The following is a 16173-nucleotide window of genomic DNA, read 5'->3' as shown; positions in this document are numbered from 1 at the left end:
AATAATTTGCAGAAAATGTTTAAAATATGACATTGTACACAACATTTTTAAAAAGCTTATTATTCGTGTTTTAATAGCTAAGTCTGCATTTTCTTCTGAATTAAAATAGCTCTCCCTGCATTGATTATAAATCGGCTCAATTGTACCTTCATTTCCATTTGGTCACGCTGAACGGACTACCCATTTCCATTTGCAAGGACTTCATCTGTACCCGGCAGTATGTTTGCAGCAGTCGTGCTTTGTGTGAACGAGTGAACCACTAAACTCACAGCGCTACGTGCAACAGTCTAAAAGTAAAACATTGCTTCATGACTGATGCAACATTAAGATGTTCCAGCCATGTTAGCAGCCCTGTGAGACACTGGCATGGCTGATGTTTTGGTCTTCATGAGAACAACGTTCATAACAACTCATCAGGTGCACTAAACCATAACAGCTGGATTACAACAAACACCTTGCAGGATTATGGAAACATTTCTGATGGAAATTATTATGCAAAACACTCAAATATTCTCAAACATCTCAATTCCTGCTTCGTTTGTAAAAGTGGCTCTCATTGATGAACGGAGGACTGATGCAGCAGTGGTTTTACCTCCCATTAACCTACATCTGTGAGGGCACTTATCGACAGATCACTATTTAGTGCCACTGTGAAGTAAATTTACACAATCTGAGCATCCAATGAGTTGGTCCCTCCTTTGATCAGCACGGCGTGTGTGTGTGTGTGTGTGTGTGTGTGTGTGTGTGTGTGTGTGTGTGTGTGTGTGTGTGTTTTTGTGTGTCAGTGTTACGGTGTGTAATATTAATTCAATGCTGCTGTAAACTTAAAAGTTACCCATTAATGCATAAATATTGTTTTGCTATTATTGAATGTTCGAAAACCTCAGCTGTATGTCTTTTGTAATAAACCAGCAAAGAAGTCAACTCAGATGGTGCATTTTCATAATTTAATTGCATTTTTATTGCTTTTCATTGGTCTGAAGTCCTTCAAAACATGAATTTCAAGTTTATTTTTCTTCAAACACATTTGGGTGCATAATTTACCGTTTTGAGCATCATTACTTCTGCTGGCTTTGAACCAGAAGACATTGTGTGCATGAGCGTGTGTGTGTGTGTGTGTGTGTGTGTGTGTGTGTGTGTGTGTAAAGAGGAGGAGGGAGTACATGAGAGCGGCCGTCGTTTGTCCTCTGATGCGGGAGCTCAGAGGATGAATCGGGAGAGAAGAACACGAACAGCTGAGGAAAAGAGCGGCTGATCACAGACTAAATCCGACACGTGTGTGGAGTAAGTACCAATATTTTCACTGAACTTTTACCAGATTGATGGGACTTGTCAGCATGATTAAAGACATGCAGATTGGTTTCTATGCTGCTTTTAGTGCACATAAAAATGGATTAACAACAGCTTTTGCACTGGATCAAAGTGAAGTTTAAAAGCTAACCCCAAAAAGCAATAAAACAACAGAAAGAAAGGAGATCATGTCTGTAGCTGCTTTATAATTCAAATGTGTGCAAATATATGAAACCAAATGAATTTGATTAAATGAAACTTTGAAAAGCAGAGTTTTGCTCCTAAATGGTTAAAAGCAACAGAAATGACCATTTTAATTCTGAATCACTTTAATAAGGTTGTAATTAATCTCAGAACATGAGCACGTGGATGAGTTCATCATGGTTCCTTTTATGTAAATCTCATAAAGAGGTTTATTACTGCAGTAATACAGCAGAGTGACTAAAACATCTGGATGAACACTTCAACTGACAAGTTGTCAACAAGTAAATAAAGAAAATATAAAGAAAATCTCTAAAACAAAAGAAAGAAGTGAGGGTGATGTTAAAATGCCGTAATGATATGCTAAGCGGTGTAAATGATCTGTTGTGGGCTTGCTAGTCAACAAATAAACACCCACGGGCTCTTAGCTTGGTGCTAATAGACGAGCACAACTGGTCCTGCAGGACATATACAGCCATGCTTCCAGTCCATTCTTCATGAAATATGTTAATAATGTACCAATGTTTGTTTTTGCTCCTGCACGTAAGTCATGTTGTGGTTTTTGGAATAGAAAAAAAAACCTGCTAAATTTATCTTTCATCCGTTTATGACATTTTATATTTTTACAACCTTTTTTTCTGATCCAATTTTGACATCGTTATGATTTAATGACTTTATGTTTTATTTTGTTTTGATGAATGTGAAGCACTTTGTGATTCTATGTCTGTGATAAGTGCTATTTAAATACAACTTACTTAAGTTAAAATCTAACTGTATTCAAGACAAACAATTGTGTCTCTACTCTAATAACAACAACAACAATAATAATAACAATAATAATAATATTAATAACAATAATAATAGGCCAATAAAATAAATATAACTGTATCACCAAAAAAACAACAAAATATGATTTTGGCATCTTGGTAGATTAAATCAATAGGAAAACAGAACACTAGTCATTAAAAGCACAATCTTGCTCACAATTAGTGTTGCATATTTTCTGCAGTAATTTAATTGCCCAAACTGCATGTTTTGTGCAACTTTTCCCCAGATCCATCAAATGGTTTGATAAATAAAACCCTTTAATCTTCTATCCAACCAATTTTGCACAACCGTTTTTGACATTACTCCAAAAGTCGCAGCTCAACCTCCCACAACAACAAAAAAATCACATTTGTGCTACTCGAAGGGAAATTTTGCACCACATTCTACTGATGAAGCATCAGATCCTCCACGGCCAGGTTGAGGATCATGAAAGCACAGATCAGACAGCTAACTGTCCTTGCAGGGACCAATAACTGATCTTCACAGTACAAAGCTCCGCAGCCTCTTTTCATGTCACTTTCATTGAGTGGAGGACCACCGTGTGAGCTCTATAAAGTGGCTGTGCCCATTCAAGGGACCAAAGAGGACAAAGCTGAGCTCGCTGTGGTGCCACAACCAAAATAGCAATGAAGCGGGGGGGGGGGGGGGGGGGGGGGGGGGGGCTCAAGAGAATGAAACAGGGAGGGAATTATGTTAAATCCATCTGCTGAATACATTTGCTGAAAACTGATAAAAGCAGGCTGGTTCCATGCTTTTTGTGTTCTAGGGTCAGTTTTTGTTAAGAACGTGAACATAGCAACATACCAATGAGGAAAAGTTTTAAACGCCTTTATCCAGCTTTTAGCACATTTGCAAAATCACAACATTTGTGTATAATTAAAGGTTTTGCTGATTTTGAGTCAAGTTTTTAAATTGCACTGTGCAAAGCCTCCAGTCTGTTTTCCGTATCTGGTTTTGTGTGACCTCTTTGCAGGCTGACGTCATGGATGAAGCTTCTTGCTGCTTTCTTCTGTCTTCTGATGGAGTTCTGCAGTAGGATGAGAGTTTGTGTCTCCACTGGTTTGATCCCTCAGATGACTTCTGTCCTCTGCTCAGTCCTTCTGTTTGCCTTGGCAGTCACATCCCCCCTGGGTGAGTCCGTGAACACATCTCTTACATTCTGGATCCATAAAAGCTTCAATGAAACATTTTACCCAAAACTTGTGTTTGGAGTGAAATATTCATGTAAAACTCGGTCAGTGTCAGCATTAAGAACATCTTACATTCATCACGTCAGTCCCCCCCCCGGTTTTATTCCTTTGATCCAGCTCAGTGGCCTAGAGGTGGAGTGCCTGCCCTGGGACAGGGACATCGGGGTTTAAATCCTGGCCGGGGCATACCAAAGACTTTAAAAATGCTTGACACTCGACTTTAAGGGATTGGTTTGAGGGGTTAAACCATCAAATAGTTCCTGAGCGTGTCCACAGCTGAAGCTCACCCCCTCCCCATTGGGATGGGTCAATTGTGGAGATGTAATTTGACCTGTGTGTGTGTGTGTGTGTGTGTGTGTGTGTGTGTGTGTGTGTGTGTGTGTGTGTGTGTGTGTGTGTGTGTGTGTTGATGCATTCTATTCTGGTGCATTTATGTTTTTTATTTATTTTTCTCACCTGTAATCCATTTTGTATTTGACCTGGGTTGTTTCTGGCATCATCTTTGCCCCTTTCTTTGTATCGTTTGCTTGTTATTTTTGGATCATATTGTTGTTTACTCACCCTGGATGGCATTAAACCCAGCAAACATGCATAGGTGGGCCCCATATGGGTATATATGGGCAAACCGCATGGGTGCCAGCAGGGTTTTTCCACAGTTTTCATGGTGACCCCATAGAGGTTTGCCCACATAAAACTCAATGAGCCTTTGTAAGAGTCAAACCATCTGGGTCCCTCTGAAAACTCATGTGGGCAAAAATCTATGTAAGCAAACCTTTGTGGGGTCACCATGGTAACCATGGACAAACCCTGTTGACACCCATGCGGTTTGCCCATCCAAATGGGGCCCACCTTTGCATGCCGGCTGGGAAAAATAACTAACTAATTAACTCCAATTAATTAATTGGATTAATGATGATTAACTCCACTGACAATGATATATGTTTAATATCTCAATTTCTATAGTTATGTTGCACAAACTCACCAATAAACACAAAATAACATCAAAAATCACATCCCAGCTGCCTAAACTTAACTCTAATGTGCACAGATGCTCAAACTCTGAGGTGCAAAATCAAAATCATTCTGTTTGTAGGCATCATATAGGTGATATTTTTCATGTGCATTCCAGGTTTGGATGATGTTTTCTTCAGTCCTCACAACCAGACGATCAGAGAAGGACAAGCTGTTTTCTTCCAGTGTGTATCAGGAGAAAGTTCACCTCCTGCAAACATCACGTGGATCAAAGATGGACAGCTGGTCACGAGAGGCAGACAGTTTCAGGTAAGTGCATAAAAAACAGCTGCAGTCAATGTTCCAGACAATGATCTGCTTTTGCAAGTTCCCCAAACAAAATTTAAGCCATTCAACATTTCTCATGACAAATATGCAGTGTACAGTCAAAAATGATTCTTGGCCCAACACCAGCTAAAACTTTTATAGAACATTTAGCGACAATTTATCAAACCACAACTGTAATTTGGTTCAATAAAAATTAAATGTAGTGAGAGTAAACCTAAAATAAGCATTTAGTAAACTCTGCTGAACAGATTCTCCTTTTAGAACTCATAAAGAATGGAGGCAAACATTCATTAGTGAGTCATTTGCTCTTCATTTGGGCTGAAGAAGAATAAAGGGAACACACACACACACACACAGACACACACACACACACACACACACACACACACACACACACACACACACACACACACACACACAGCTGCAGGATTTAACTAAAATCTGTAAAATCTCAGCTGTTATTGATGGAAGTAGACACAAGTCAAGTGTACATCAACATGAACGGGTTACCATAAAAGTGGATCTTTCCTTGACTTTATGTAAAAGTATTACATGGAAAACTTACATGTAATTTGTATGTATATTAAAAGCGAAGAGAGCCCCCGATGTTAAAATAAAACACCATTAAAATACCACCACCACCTTCACGGTCTGATGTAGTTAAATATCCCAGACGAGCCCCCATTTATGTTACATCCCTGACAGGAAGTGTTATAATGTGAAGGAGGGGCTAATATAAGAACCATGATAGTGGGTTTAAAATGGGTTTAATTGCTATAAAAGGTTCTAAAAACAAGTGCAAACAGATGGTAAGCGTTATTAAAATAATGCCAAACACACACAAAAACATAACCTCTCAAAAGGTAAACATTAAAAGAGCAACTACCAGTGTAGCGTAGTTCAACATTAAGAACATCTGGTTAAAACTAGAGTAAAAGTTTCACCAACAGAAGGTGTTCCCAAAATCCACAAAGTTGATAAACGTTCTAAAACAATCTATTGACATAGAACACCTGTTTGCTAAAACGTATGTTAAAAGTTTTACCAAACAGGTGTTTTAAAGCAAAAGTCTGGACCACTCGGAGTTAAAACTTTAAAAGCTTAAACTCATCTAATCGATGGGGTTGAACCCAAAATGAGGCCTGGAGAACAGCAGAACCCCTCACTGCTGAAGGCACGGCCTTTTTATCCAGGTGTGGCTCATCAGAGGGATGCAGCTCAGCTGTGCTCCTCAGCAGCCTGGAGGAGAGGAGGAGGAGGGGCGGTGTCAGGCTGATCACCGGGGCTGGGTGATCCCGGCTCCTGCACCTGAAGATCTTCAGAAAGTTGTTCATGCTTTTGTAACGTCACGTGTGGACTATGCCAACTCTCTCTTGTATGGTGTTCCCTCCTCTTCAGCGGTACGCCTCCAACTGGTTCAGAATGCTGCTGCGAGGTTTCTCACGGGCGTAGACCGACGGCAGCATATCACCCCTGTTCTGGCGAATTTACACTGGCTTCCAGTTCGGTTTCATGTTAAGTTCAAAATTCTCCTGTTGGTTTACAAATCTATCCATGAAACGGCCCCCTGCTGTTTGGCTCATCTTTTGAGTCCCTCTGTTCCGGCGTGAACCCTGAGGTCCTCTGACAGCACCTTCTGCTTGTCCCTCCCGCCCGCAACACGACCCGTGGCGAACGGGCTTTTTCGGTTTGTGCGCCTAAACTTTGGAACCAGCTCCCCCTGACGGTCCGACTTGCCCCCTCCCTTCCCACTTTTAAAGTACGTTTGAAGACTTATTTTTATTCCCTGGCCTTCCCGGCGGAGACTGTTGTGCTTTCCTGTTTGTTTTATTTATTTATTGTTATTATAGTTTTTGTTTGTTTTATCTTGTTTATGTTGCTGTATCTAGTTTGGTGACGTATCGTCGTGTACAGCACTTTGGTTGGCGTTGTCGCCGTTTAAATGTGCTTTATAAATAAAGATTGATGATGATGATGATGATGATGAAGAGGCCAGGCCACTCAAATCAAGAAGTCACAAATGTGATTAAATGTGAAGCTACCTCGAATCAGACTCATCACGGGGATCATCACAGCCTTTCTTTGTTCAGGGCGAGTACGGTGGGGGTCAACAGCAGAAGACCTCGGGCACGCTGCACCTTCTCAACGTAACATTAGAAGATGATGGAACGTACACTTGTGTCACGCACAACTCTTTACTCAACATCAGCAAGGAGAGCCGACCAGCTAAGCTAACTGTGCAAGGTGAGACAGAGTGAGCTCTTGCATGTTTTCGTTACTTCACTTCCTTCATAACCCGGACCAGTACAGGATCACACACTCATCCAGTTTTATACTGGAATTCAAATCTTAACAAGTTTGCACCACAGGGGCTCTTAGGAGGCTGCAGATAACCCAGGGCCCTGACAACATCACCGTTGCCATGGGAGCAGAGGTCTACATGCAGTGCACTGTTCGTGGCTTCCCTGTTCCCATGGTGCACTGGTTCAAAGACGACTGCCTCCTGTCAAACTGCTCAGCTTCATTCAGCCTCCAGAACAATGGACAGCTGCTCACATTCAGGTTTGATGCTGCAGAGAACCTCACAGAAATTCATTCTTTATGTCTTCACAGCTTTGGTTACTGACTAGAAATAAACGTGTACCATCTGTGGATGATGAAGGCACTTTAAAAGACGTGCATGTGTGACCAAGCATTTCTTTCAGCCTTCTTTAAACCAAGTGTTACGCCCCTTGGCTTCGCTAGGAGCACGATTTAATTTAAGGGAGTAAAGAAAAGATGTCTGTGAATGAAACAAACCAAATCAAAACTCTTAGAAGGAAGTTTATTCATCAAAACGGCGCTCTGGGCAGAAATAAGGAACAAAAAGGTCATCCAGTTACTGGGAATTAACAAACGAAGGGGTCTCTAAATGAGTAAATGAACTCTAATAAACAAAAGGGCATAAGGAATAAAGCTGAACGAATAACACAAAAACTGCACCAAAAGGGTGAGCTTAGTCTCTCAGGAGGTGAGGACACACAAACTACTATTAATACAAATACCACTCAGGTACCAAAACAAGACCACTCAGGTACCAAAACAAGACCACTCAGGTACCAAAACAAGACCACTCAGGTACCAAAACAAGACCACTCAGGTACCAAAACAAGACCAATCAGGTACCAAAACAAGACCACTCAGGTACCAAAACAAGACCACTCAGGTGTCGAACAAAGACTTTGACGTCTGGACCAAGGGGCGAGGGAGGGAGAGAGAGGGGGGGAGGAGTGTTAACACCTCTGCATCAACGCCCATCTGGAATCTCTCCCAGAACGTCTCCAGGAGCTCCTCTTGACACTCATGAACATAGTCTCCTGCAGGTGTGCAGGCAGAGCACCGAGGCCACCTAGAGGCCAGGAACGGGCAGCGTCTGTCACACCAAGTGTTAAATTCATGTCAGTGTTTTATTCAGTGGTGCTCACAGCAGTTGGTTTATTTTGCCTTCATACGGACGAACAGTCAAATCGGTCACGTGTGCAACATTTTGCATGACCCGTGCACAAACAGGCACTCACATTTCTTAACCACATCTAAATAAAGTAAATATCTAATTTTGATGTTTGTTTTCATGTGCGTGACATGCACCAGAATATTAGTTGTGTATTTTACTGTAAAATGTACCCGGGCTGTTAATGGTTAGGGTTAGCTTTGTTTTAGAGTCTGATCCACACAATGTGCAGCTTAGATGCTTTGGTATTGAGTTCATTTGTTTGTTTGTTTGTTTGTTTATTAGAAATGTGACAAAGGAGGATGAGGGCTCCTATCAATGTGAAGCATCAAACCAGAAGGAAACGATCCGATCCCAGCCAGCTTTCCTGCTTCTTGCTGGTATCCCAACATTTGCTCTAACGCGTTTTCTCGCTGATCTGAAACTTTTTCAGGCTGTCAAAGTAAAATCGAATGTTCGAGCATTGTAATATATATTTTTAGAGATGCATTGGAGTTTTGTGCAGCAGCCCACCAGCCTGAAGGTGAAAAGAGGCGATAATGTCACGATGACCTGCAGGCCTCCATTCAGCCGGCCAGAAGCTCAGGTGTCCTGGTTTAAAAACAACCAGCTCCTTTCTCCCAGTGAGAACACGAGTGTGCTGCCAAGTGGAGACCTCTTCTTCCAAAGGTGTGTTATAAAAATAAATATAGAGGAATATGAACAAACAAGCTGTAAGCCTTTTCCCCACTTTCCAGCATCCAGGTGAAAGACAGAGGCAGCTACTTTTGCAGGGCCTCCAACACCCACCTCCAAAGATTCCTCACCTCCAGAAAGGCAACTCTGACTGTGTTGGGTATGTGATGCCGCACGCCTGCTGAACTGTTGTGGAAACCGAGTCACGACGGTATTTTCCTCTCCTTTCAGCCCCTCCATCAGTTAGACTGTGGCCTACAGTGTTGACGGTGCCAGCGGGTGCTCGGGCTGCGTTGGAGTGTGAGGTGTCTGGTCACCCTCAGCCCTCCATCAGCTGGATTAAGAGAGGCCACTCAAAGCAAACTGGAGGCAAGATTGCATTGGGGTGAGTTTCTGTTTGGTGGCAACAAATAAAATGATTCAGCAACCGCTTAATGCCATTTTCTTTCCTGCTCATTCAGACAAAGAAATGCAACTCTTTACATCCAGTCAGCCAGGAGTTACGATGAGGCGATCTACGTGTGTGAAGCCTCCAACATCCTGGGGAAAAGCCAAAGCACAGCCCTGCTGAGAGTGGCAGGTAACAGCCCTTCAAAGAGACACTTGGCCTTCTCTGTGTTGTGATGTAGTTGGTGGCAATAGGACCCAAATGCAGGTGAGCAGGGACCCGAGGCCGAGAGGCCAGCTAAAGAACTGCTTAACGTGATTAATGGTAGGTGGGATGAGACAAGCTCAGGATCTGATCAAGACCAGCACAAACCGAGGGTTTAAACACAGGAGGACAATCAGAGACGCAGGTGGGCTAGGTAACACGGGGCAGGTGACTTTAATCAACACTAACAAGGGAGACGAGACGCCAGAGACACACTCTGTCCATGGCTTTTATTTGGGTAACTGTAGTCAGCACCGAATAAAAAAAGTACTTTTTTCCAAGTTCAGCACACCACTAACAATGAGATTCAGCAGAATGGGTACATGATGTCTTCACATTCATTAAATACTTGTACTACATACATTGAATACTTAATATACAATCATTTGTGAAGTACATCTGGTGCTCTGAAGACGGTTTGTACCACCACACTGTTTCTGATTTCAGTCAGTCCTATCATAGTCACCTATGTCAGCCAGGTGAGCTGCAGGACTGGAGCATCCGTGGTCCTGCCCTGTGGAGCTGTAGGGATTCTCCCCATCACCTACAGCTGGACCAGAGGCCGGGGCGAGACAAAGTCCCCTGTCGGTCACCCTGGAGACAAACACGCTGATGGTGAGATTTGAACAAACAGCCCTAATGTGAGAACTGAGGAATTTACGGTTTTTCCTTCATCGTATGCAGAAGATGGAGCGTTGCACATGTCCGGAGTGCAGTCGTCTGATGCAGGGGAATATTTCTGCACTGCCCGGAACAGAGCTGGACGCCATCAGAAACGCACGGTCCTCACAGTAACCGGTAACGCCACTGAACGTGCACATCACTCACTCTGGCTGTGTTGTCTCTTTGTGCTTAACCTGTTTAACCCTAACGCCCCCCAACGGGTTGGGTTTGGGTTGTTCCCAAACATCTACCACTGTCTCCAAACAACTACAACCACAGCCAAACAGCGCAGACGGGAAACAAACATTTTAAATTGTAATAAATTAAGACACAATGATTCTTGAACTTTATTTTAAAAGAGTGTGTCTGCTGGAAAAAATAACCTTGAACAAATGTAGTTCAAGACCCCTGGAATAAATAAACAATTGACTAAATTCCCTAAATGGAGTTGAACTCACAACCTCCATCCTGTCAGCACGTTCACACAGGGCAGCTCTTCTAAAATAAAGTTCAAGTATTATTTTATCGTAATGTGTCAAAAACCAAGAATGGCTTTGTTTACAATCTAAACTGGTGTGACTGGTGTGTAGCCGTGCTCGGGGAACGCACACCATCACCGACACTTGGGACACGAAGCTCCAAAGGCCCCCAGTTGGGAGGTGCCAGGGCCCAAAGAAACAAGAGCTAGGGCCTGAGCAATAAGATGCAAGACTCTTTATGAATAAAATAATTAAAGTTTAGAGCAACATTGTCTGTGTTCTTAATGTAACGCTGTATTCTGAGAACATTTATGCTGTATTTGTAAAAAGGTGCATTAATCTGCTGAAATGGGCTCTAGTTCTGCAGGAAAAGGCTTTCCTGCTCATCAGCGTTTGTGTTTCTGCTTCTCTCAGATGAAGATCACCAAGCTGACGCAACGAAGCAGGCTTTGTCTGCTGTGAGTAATAAATATGATAATAACTTTTATGAAATTTTTCTAAAGTGTGCTAACCGTCCGCTATCTCTTTCTGTTTGATTTGAGATGAAATATTTTGTTCCTAACATTTTCTAGAGCTCTAACACAAGCGAAGAGCAGGTTTTCCAGCTGAGAACCTCCCGATCTGAGCTGAACCTCAACACCGCTCATCGTGCGCCCGTGTTGGCGCAGCAGAGAATGAAAATATGTACGTAACAACAAACGTCACATTTTCCCTGCCTGACTCAGCAGTGCTGCACAGCTACGGTGCTTTGCACTAATCAGTCCCTGCTTACAGCGTGCACTTTGATGTTTTTGGGTGAGAAATTCTGCCACAAAGAATTTGTAATGTATGTTTATTTTGGTTCAGTTCAGTACAATTTTTCAATAAAGACCAAGTTTTCTTTTAAATATGATCAGTTACTCTGAGTTTCACATGCAGGCTCAACATTCAAAGAGTCTTCTACCCCTATTTCCTGCATCCAGTAAAATTCAGTCAGAGAAACTCTTGGATTAGGAACGTGTCGCAAATGTCGCATTAGCATTCAAGGACTCATCCACCGTTGCTCGTGAGCTTTAGCGTCCAGGACAAAGTAGAGCATATCTCGGGCAAGAAGAAGCTAGCTGTTAGCATTAGCAATGCTACAACTCAGCAGAACTCCTCCAGGCTTGTGTTATTTGTGAAGATAAAGTAAAACTTCAATGCTGCAAAATAAATGGAGTCAGTGGTAGAGTCACATTACTGTAATCCAATCAGAGGTTAGATGTCAGAATATCTGGAAATAAGAGTTCATCTTCTGCTCACCTCAGCTCTGGCTCACTTCTAGTTCCTGAAACAGGAGCGCTAGAGCTGTTCCCCCACAGAAATTCGTTTATACGAGAGACCACTGTTGAACTGAAAAAACAAGGGAACTTGATCTTTAATTTCATCAGCAAAATGTTAAAACACTGCAATCTAGTCTAGCGGTCTGGCGGATCTCGTTGGCGCCCCTGATTTTTGCTGATGACTGAACATAAAGAATTAACACACAATGTTAATGTTAAACCTAACTATGCAACAGAAACTTTTGTTGTTTTTGGAGGGCCATTGGACACTAACCTCCTACACAGGGTAGGTCCAACCTAGACTAACATCAGAGGGGGGTCCAGAGTGGCACTGACCCACACTGGACCCCATGTAGAACCACCCCTGCATCTTCTTGTACAAAGATTACAGTGAAAAAGCAAATGCTGTAGTTTTGACTCAAAATTCAACAAATACCATGACTAATAACTGTGGAGGTCAAACAAATGGTCTCAAATCAACAGTTCTTTTTTACATCTTCCAGGCTCCAGCTGCACCGACACAACCACATCTCTTCCAAGAGAAGTTGGCACTGAGTTTGAGACGCCAACAAGGTCTCGTGTCTCACAGCAAACAACAACTCCAGCTCAGCCTTTTATCACTCAGGTGCAGCCTCCCATATTACCACCTCCTCCTCATCCACACTTCCAGTCAGCTGGTCTCCACTACCAGCGACCACCCAAGAACAAAACGCTTCCTATGTCAAATAATCACCCAGTAGCTCATAGTCCAACATCACTGGGAACCAGTGAACTTTTGGGTGCAAATCCTGATTATTTACAAACTAGTAGTCAGGCTTTGACATCATCAGATGCACAATTACATCTTCAAAATGGTAAAGAGTTGGTTTTAGCATTTGATTCTCAGCAGCTTGATGTCCACGATGGATCTCCAGAGGATCAAATCACAGAGATGTCCCATCTTCAACTGGACTCATACACACCACCTCCAACACTACGGCCAGTAACCCAGATTAAAGCAGCTCACTCCGTCACTGTGAGGATGACGTTTGGATCTGAATCATATCAGTCAGAAACTCCTGCCCATAGATTAAGGCTGAACTCTAACCCAAATGCATCCTCACAGACTCCACAACCTCAGCCTTCTTCATTTCTCTCACAAACATCTCAAACTCTTCCTCACCAAAGTCCCACAGCGAGTTTTCCTCCTAATCTGGAGATTTCAGCACCTCCATCTGCTTCAGTCCCAGAAACTCAACCATCTCAGGTTCATGGTCCAATTTCAACACCTTCACAACAGCATCCATCCCTTTCCAGTCCCCATGATCCCAGTTCACCAAAACTGGATCATGGAGTCAACTGGACCAATCAGCAAAATTCTACAAAACTACCCAGCAACACACACTGGTTGAAGAACACCTCCCAGTCCCCCATGACCAGCAACAATCCCAAGTAAGTGACGGGAAAGTTGAAGAAAGTCAGGATAATTTGTTGGATGTGGAACATTAATTGTTCTTGTGCATTTCAGAGCAACACAGGTGTCACCGTCATGGCTGCCCATGCTGGAGAAGCATGACATCCCCATTGTGGTGGGGGTGGGAGTATCTTTGGCTTTCATCTTCATCACTGTTACTTTCTACTCAGTGGTCCAGAAGAATGAGCCTGTGCCAGCAGGTCGAGTAGGTCAGAAGGAAAACAAGGCATTTTTCTGTTTTCAAGCTGTAAATGGAACACTTTGTCAAAATGTGGCTGTTTCAAATAATTTAGCTTTTCTTTTATGTATTTGGTCGAAAGTTTGTCAAATAACTTAAAGGTTTTAATCAACAAACGTCATCCTTTTAGAGAAAAAGTGAATAAAGTCTTGTAAATCAATAACAGGCGTGGTGGTGATAAAAGCTCTCCAGTGACGTGTTAGCATGATATTATTTAAGTTTTAATCTAAGTTAAATTCTGCAAAAACATATATTTGTTATTCTGCCGTTTCACAGCTCAAAGGAGTGTGGGCGTCCCGGTGAGGCATGCTGATGGTCGAGTCGCAGAACGCACTTATGAAAACAGGTGCACACAACACCGAAAGACCCCCAAAGGGCCAAATGCTCTCAGTTTGCATCTAAAGTCAAGTTTTGTGTCCTGCACAGAGCTTTTGAGGATGATGATTGCGTCACAGTGATTGAGCAGACCCCCAACGCATCAGACACCCGAGCCCGACCTCCTGGGGCTGCAGGACTGAGCCTGCAAGTGCAGGTGGAGCCTGGATTTGAAGAGGTTCAAGAGGTCACCCAACCTGCTGCAGATCACCACGCCATCACTATAGAGACTTACCCTGAGCCCATTGTGGACACAAAGGTGTGAATCTACAGAAATACACAAATGTGACAAATTTAGACACATTTATTGGAAATGAAATGTGTAAAATTTTAACCCTTTGATGCATAATGGTCACTACAGTGGACAGGTACTCAAAATTGTTATTTATTTATTTTTGCTATTAAGCACAGCTGTTGAAGACTTTATTGCATATGAGCCCCTCCCTTTGGACTTCAGTAAGTCAAACCAACATATTTCATGTTCAGAATGCACGCTGTCCACTGAGATGGACGTAATAAATTATTTGTAAATTAACAAAATGTTTTAAAAAATATTTGTTGAAATTTTTTTCATTCACACCTAAAAATGAATGAAAAAATTGTTTAAAAAATCATGGTTGAAGATCTCATAATTCATGCATCAGAGGGTTAATATGTAGATTTTTGGGTCATACTTGTTTCTTTCAATTCAATTCAATTCAATTCAAAAACACTTTATTAATCCCAGAGGGAAACTGATTGCTGTAGTAGCTCAGAATAATAATAATAATCAAGTCATCAAAGAGGTGTTGTATATTACAATGGCTGTTGGCAGGAAGGATCTCCAGTAGCGGTCAGTGTTGCAGCCAAACTGAAGAAGCCTCTGACTGAAGACACTCTTCCGTTGTCGGACAGTCTTGTGAAGAGAACGCTCAGGGTTGTCCATCCATGTTCTTCATTCTCTGGAGAATCCTTCTTTGCATGATCTCCTCCAGCGGTTCCACAGTCGTCCCCAGAACAGAACCAGCCTTTTTTATTAGGCTGTTGAGCCTTTTCAGGTCCCTGCTTGAATATTTTATTAATCCCAGAGGGAAATTGAAGCGTCCTGTGACCATTGTCTCACAGTTTCTCTTGTCACAGGTTGCCTCTGAACAAGTGGTTTGTATTCTGAGCAGAGAAAAACAAGATTGTGATCTGATTGTCCCAGAGGAGGTCTTGTTTTGGACATGTATACAGTCTTTACATTTGCATAACACGAATCCAGTGTCTTGTTTTCTCTGGTGGAGCAGCTGACAAACTCTTGAAATGTTGGAAGTGTAGCAGAGAGCGAGGCATGATTAAAATCACCAGATATAGCCACACATGCATTGGCGTGCTGGGTTTGTAGCTTAGCGACAACGGAACTGATGGCATCACATGCATTTTCAGCAATGGCTGAAGGTGGAATATAAACGGTTGCCAAGACAACACTGGTGAACTCTCTTGGCAAATAATATGGGCGACAACTTACTGCCAAGAGTTCAACATCTGGGCTGCAGAGACGACATTTCACTGAAACATGACCTGGATGGCACCATCTGTTGTTGACAAGCACTGCCACTCCACCTCCTTTTCTTTTCCCGCTCCTCTTCAGCCCAACCCTAACCCTAACCCTAACCCTAACCCTCTCTGTCTGCTCGTACAGTCAGGAATCCTGGCAGAGAGATGCTGGAATCAGGGATATGGTCCTGCAGCCACGTCTCAGTGAAACACATAACACTGCACTGCCGATACTCTGGCTGAGTCCTTGAAAGGGCTTGGAGTTCCTCCATCTTGTTGGCCAGTGATCTCATATTGCCCATTATGATCGATGGCAGAGATGGTTTGAATTTCCTCTTTCTCTTTCTCCGTTTTGCTCCCGCTCTGCACCCACGCTTCTTGCATTTTAGCTGATTTGGGATTTGTGGCTTCAGTTGAGGTATTATTTCAGCCTTTCCAATGTTAATCAGCTGCTCCCGATTGTAAACCAGCTTGTTGCCATGGTTACGCATCATAACAAATGCTCAAAAATTGAAAAAAGT

At 42.6% G+C, this 16173-nt stretch overlaps 1 protein-coding gene across 2 annotated transcripts in view; it reads left to right on the top strand.

The window, feature by feature from the left end:
- The first annotated feature begins 1198 nt into the window (after nt 1-1198).
- The window catches only part of LOC107386284 (uncharacterized), a 17205-nt gene continuing 2230 nt past the window's right edge, over nt 1199-16173 (top strand). The window contains exons 1-19 of one of the 2 annotated variants that reach the window (XM_070555285.1): nt 1199-1284; nt 3293-3450; nt 4639-4790; nt 6899-7052; nt 7178-7370; nt 8584-8678; nt 8781-8967; nt 9036-9133; nt 9205-9358; nt 9435-9553; nt 10073-10240; nt 10310-10423; nt 11182-11225; nt 11340-11451; nt 12572-12693; nt 12958-13499; nt 13576-13730; nt 14036-14105; nt 14186-14393. In XM_070555285.1, coding sequence (XP_070411386.1) covers nt 3306-3450; nt 4639-4790; nt 6899-7052; nt 7178-7370; nt 8584-8678; nt 8781-8967; nt 9036-9133; nt 9205-9358; nt 9435-9553; nt 10073-10240; nt 10310-10423; nt 11182-11225; nt 11340-11451; nt 12572-12693; nt 12958-13499; nt 13576-13730; nt 14036-14105; nt 14186-14393 — 2832 coding nt within the window. In that variant the 5' untranslated portion in view covers nt 1199-1284; nt 3293-3305. Of the gene's footprint in view, nt 1285-3292; nt 3451-4638; nt 4791-6898; nt 7053-7177; nt 7371-8583; nt 8679-8780; nt 8968-9035; nt 9134-9204; nt 9359-9434; nt 9554-10072; nt 10241-10309; nt 10424-11181; nt 11226-11339; nt 11452-12571; nt 13500-13575; nt 13731-14035; nt 14106-14185; nt 14394-16173 lie in introns of both variants that reach the window. The other variant, XM_015960586.3, reaches the window with a different exon arrangement.

This window comes from Nothobranchius furzeri, chromosome 10, assembly GCF_043380555.1.
Source record: "Nothobranchius furzeri strain GRZ-AD chromosome 10, NfurGRZ-RIMD1, whole genome shotgun sequence".
Taxonomy (NCBI): Eukaryota; Metazoa; Chordata; class Actinopteri; order Cyprinodontiformes; family Nothobranchiidae; genus Nothobranchius; species Nothobranchius furzeri.
Note: the sequence above shows the minus strand (reverse complement) of the source record. Positions and strands in the feature narration are given on the sequence as shown.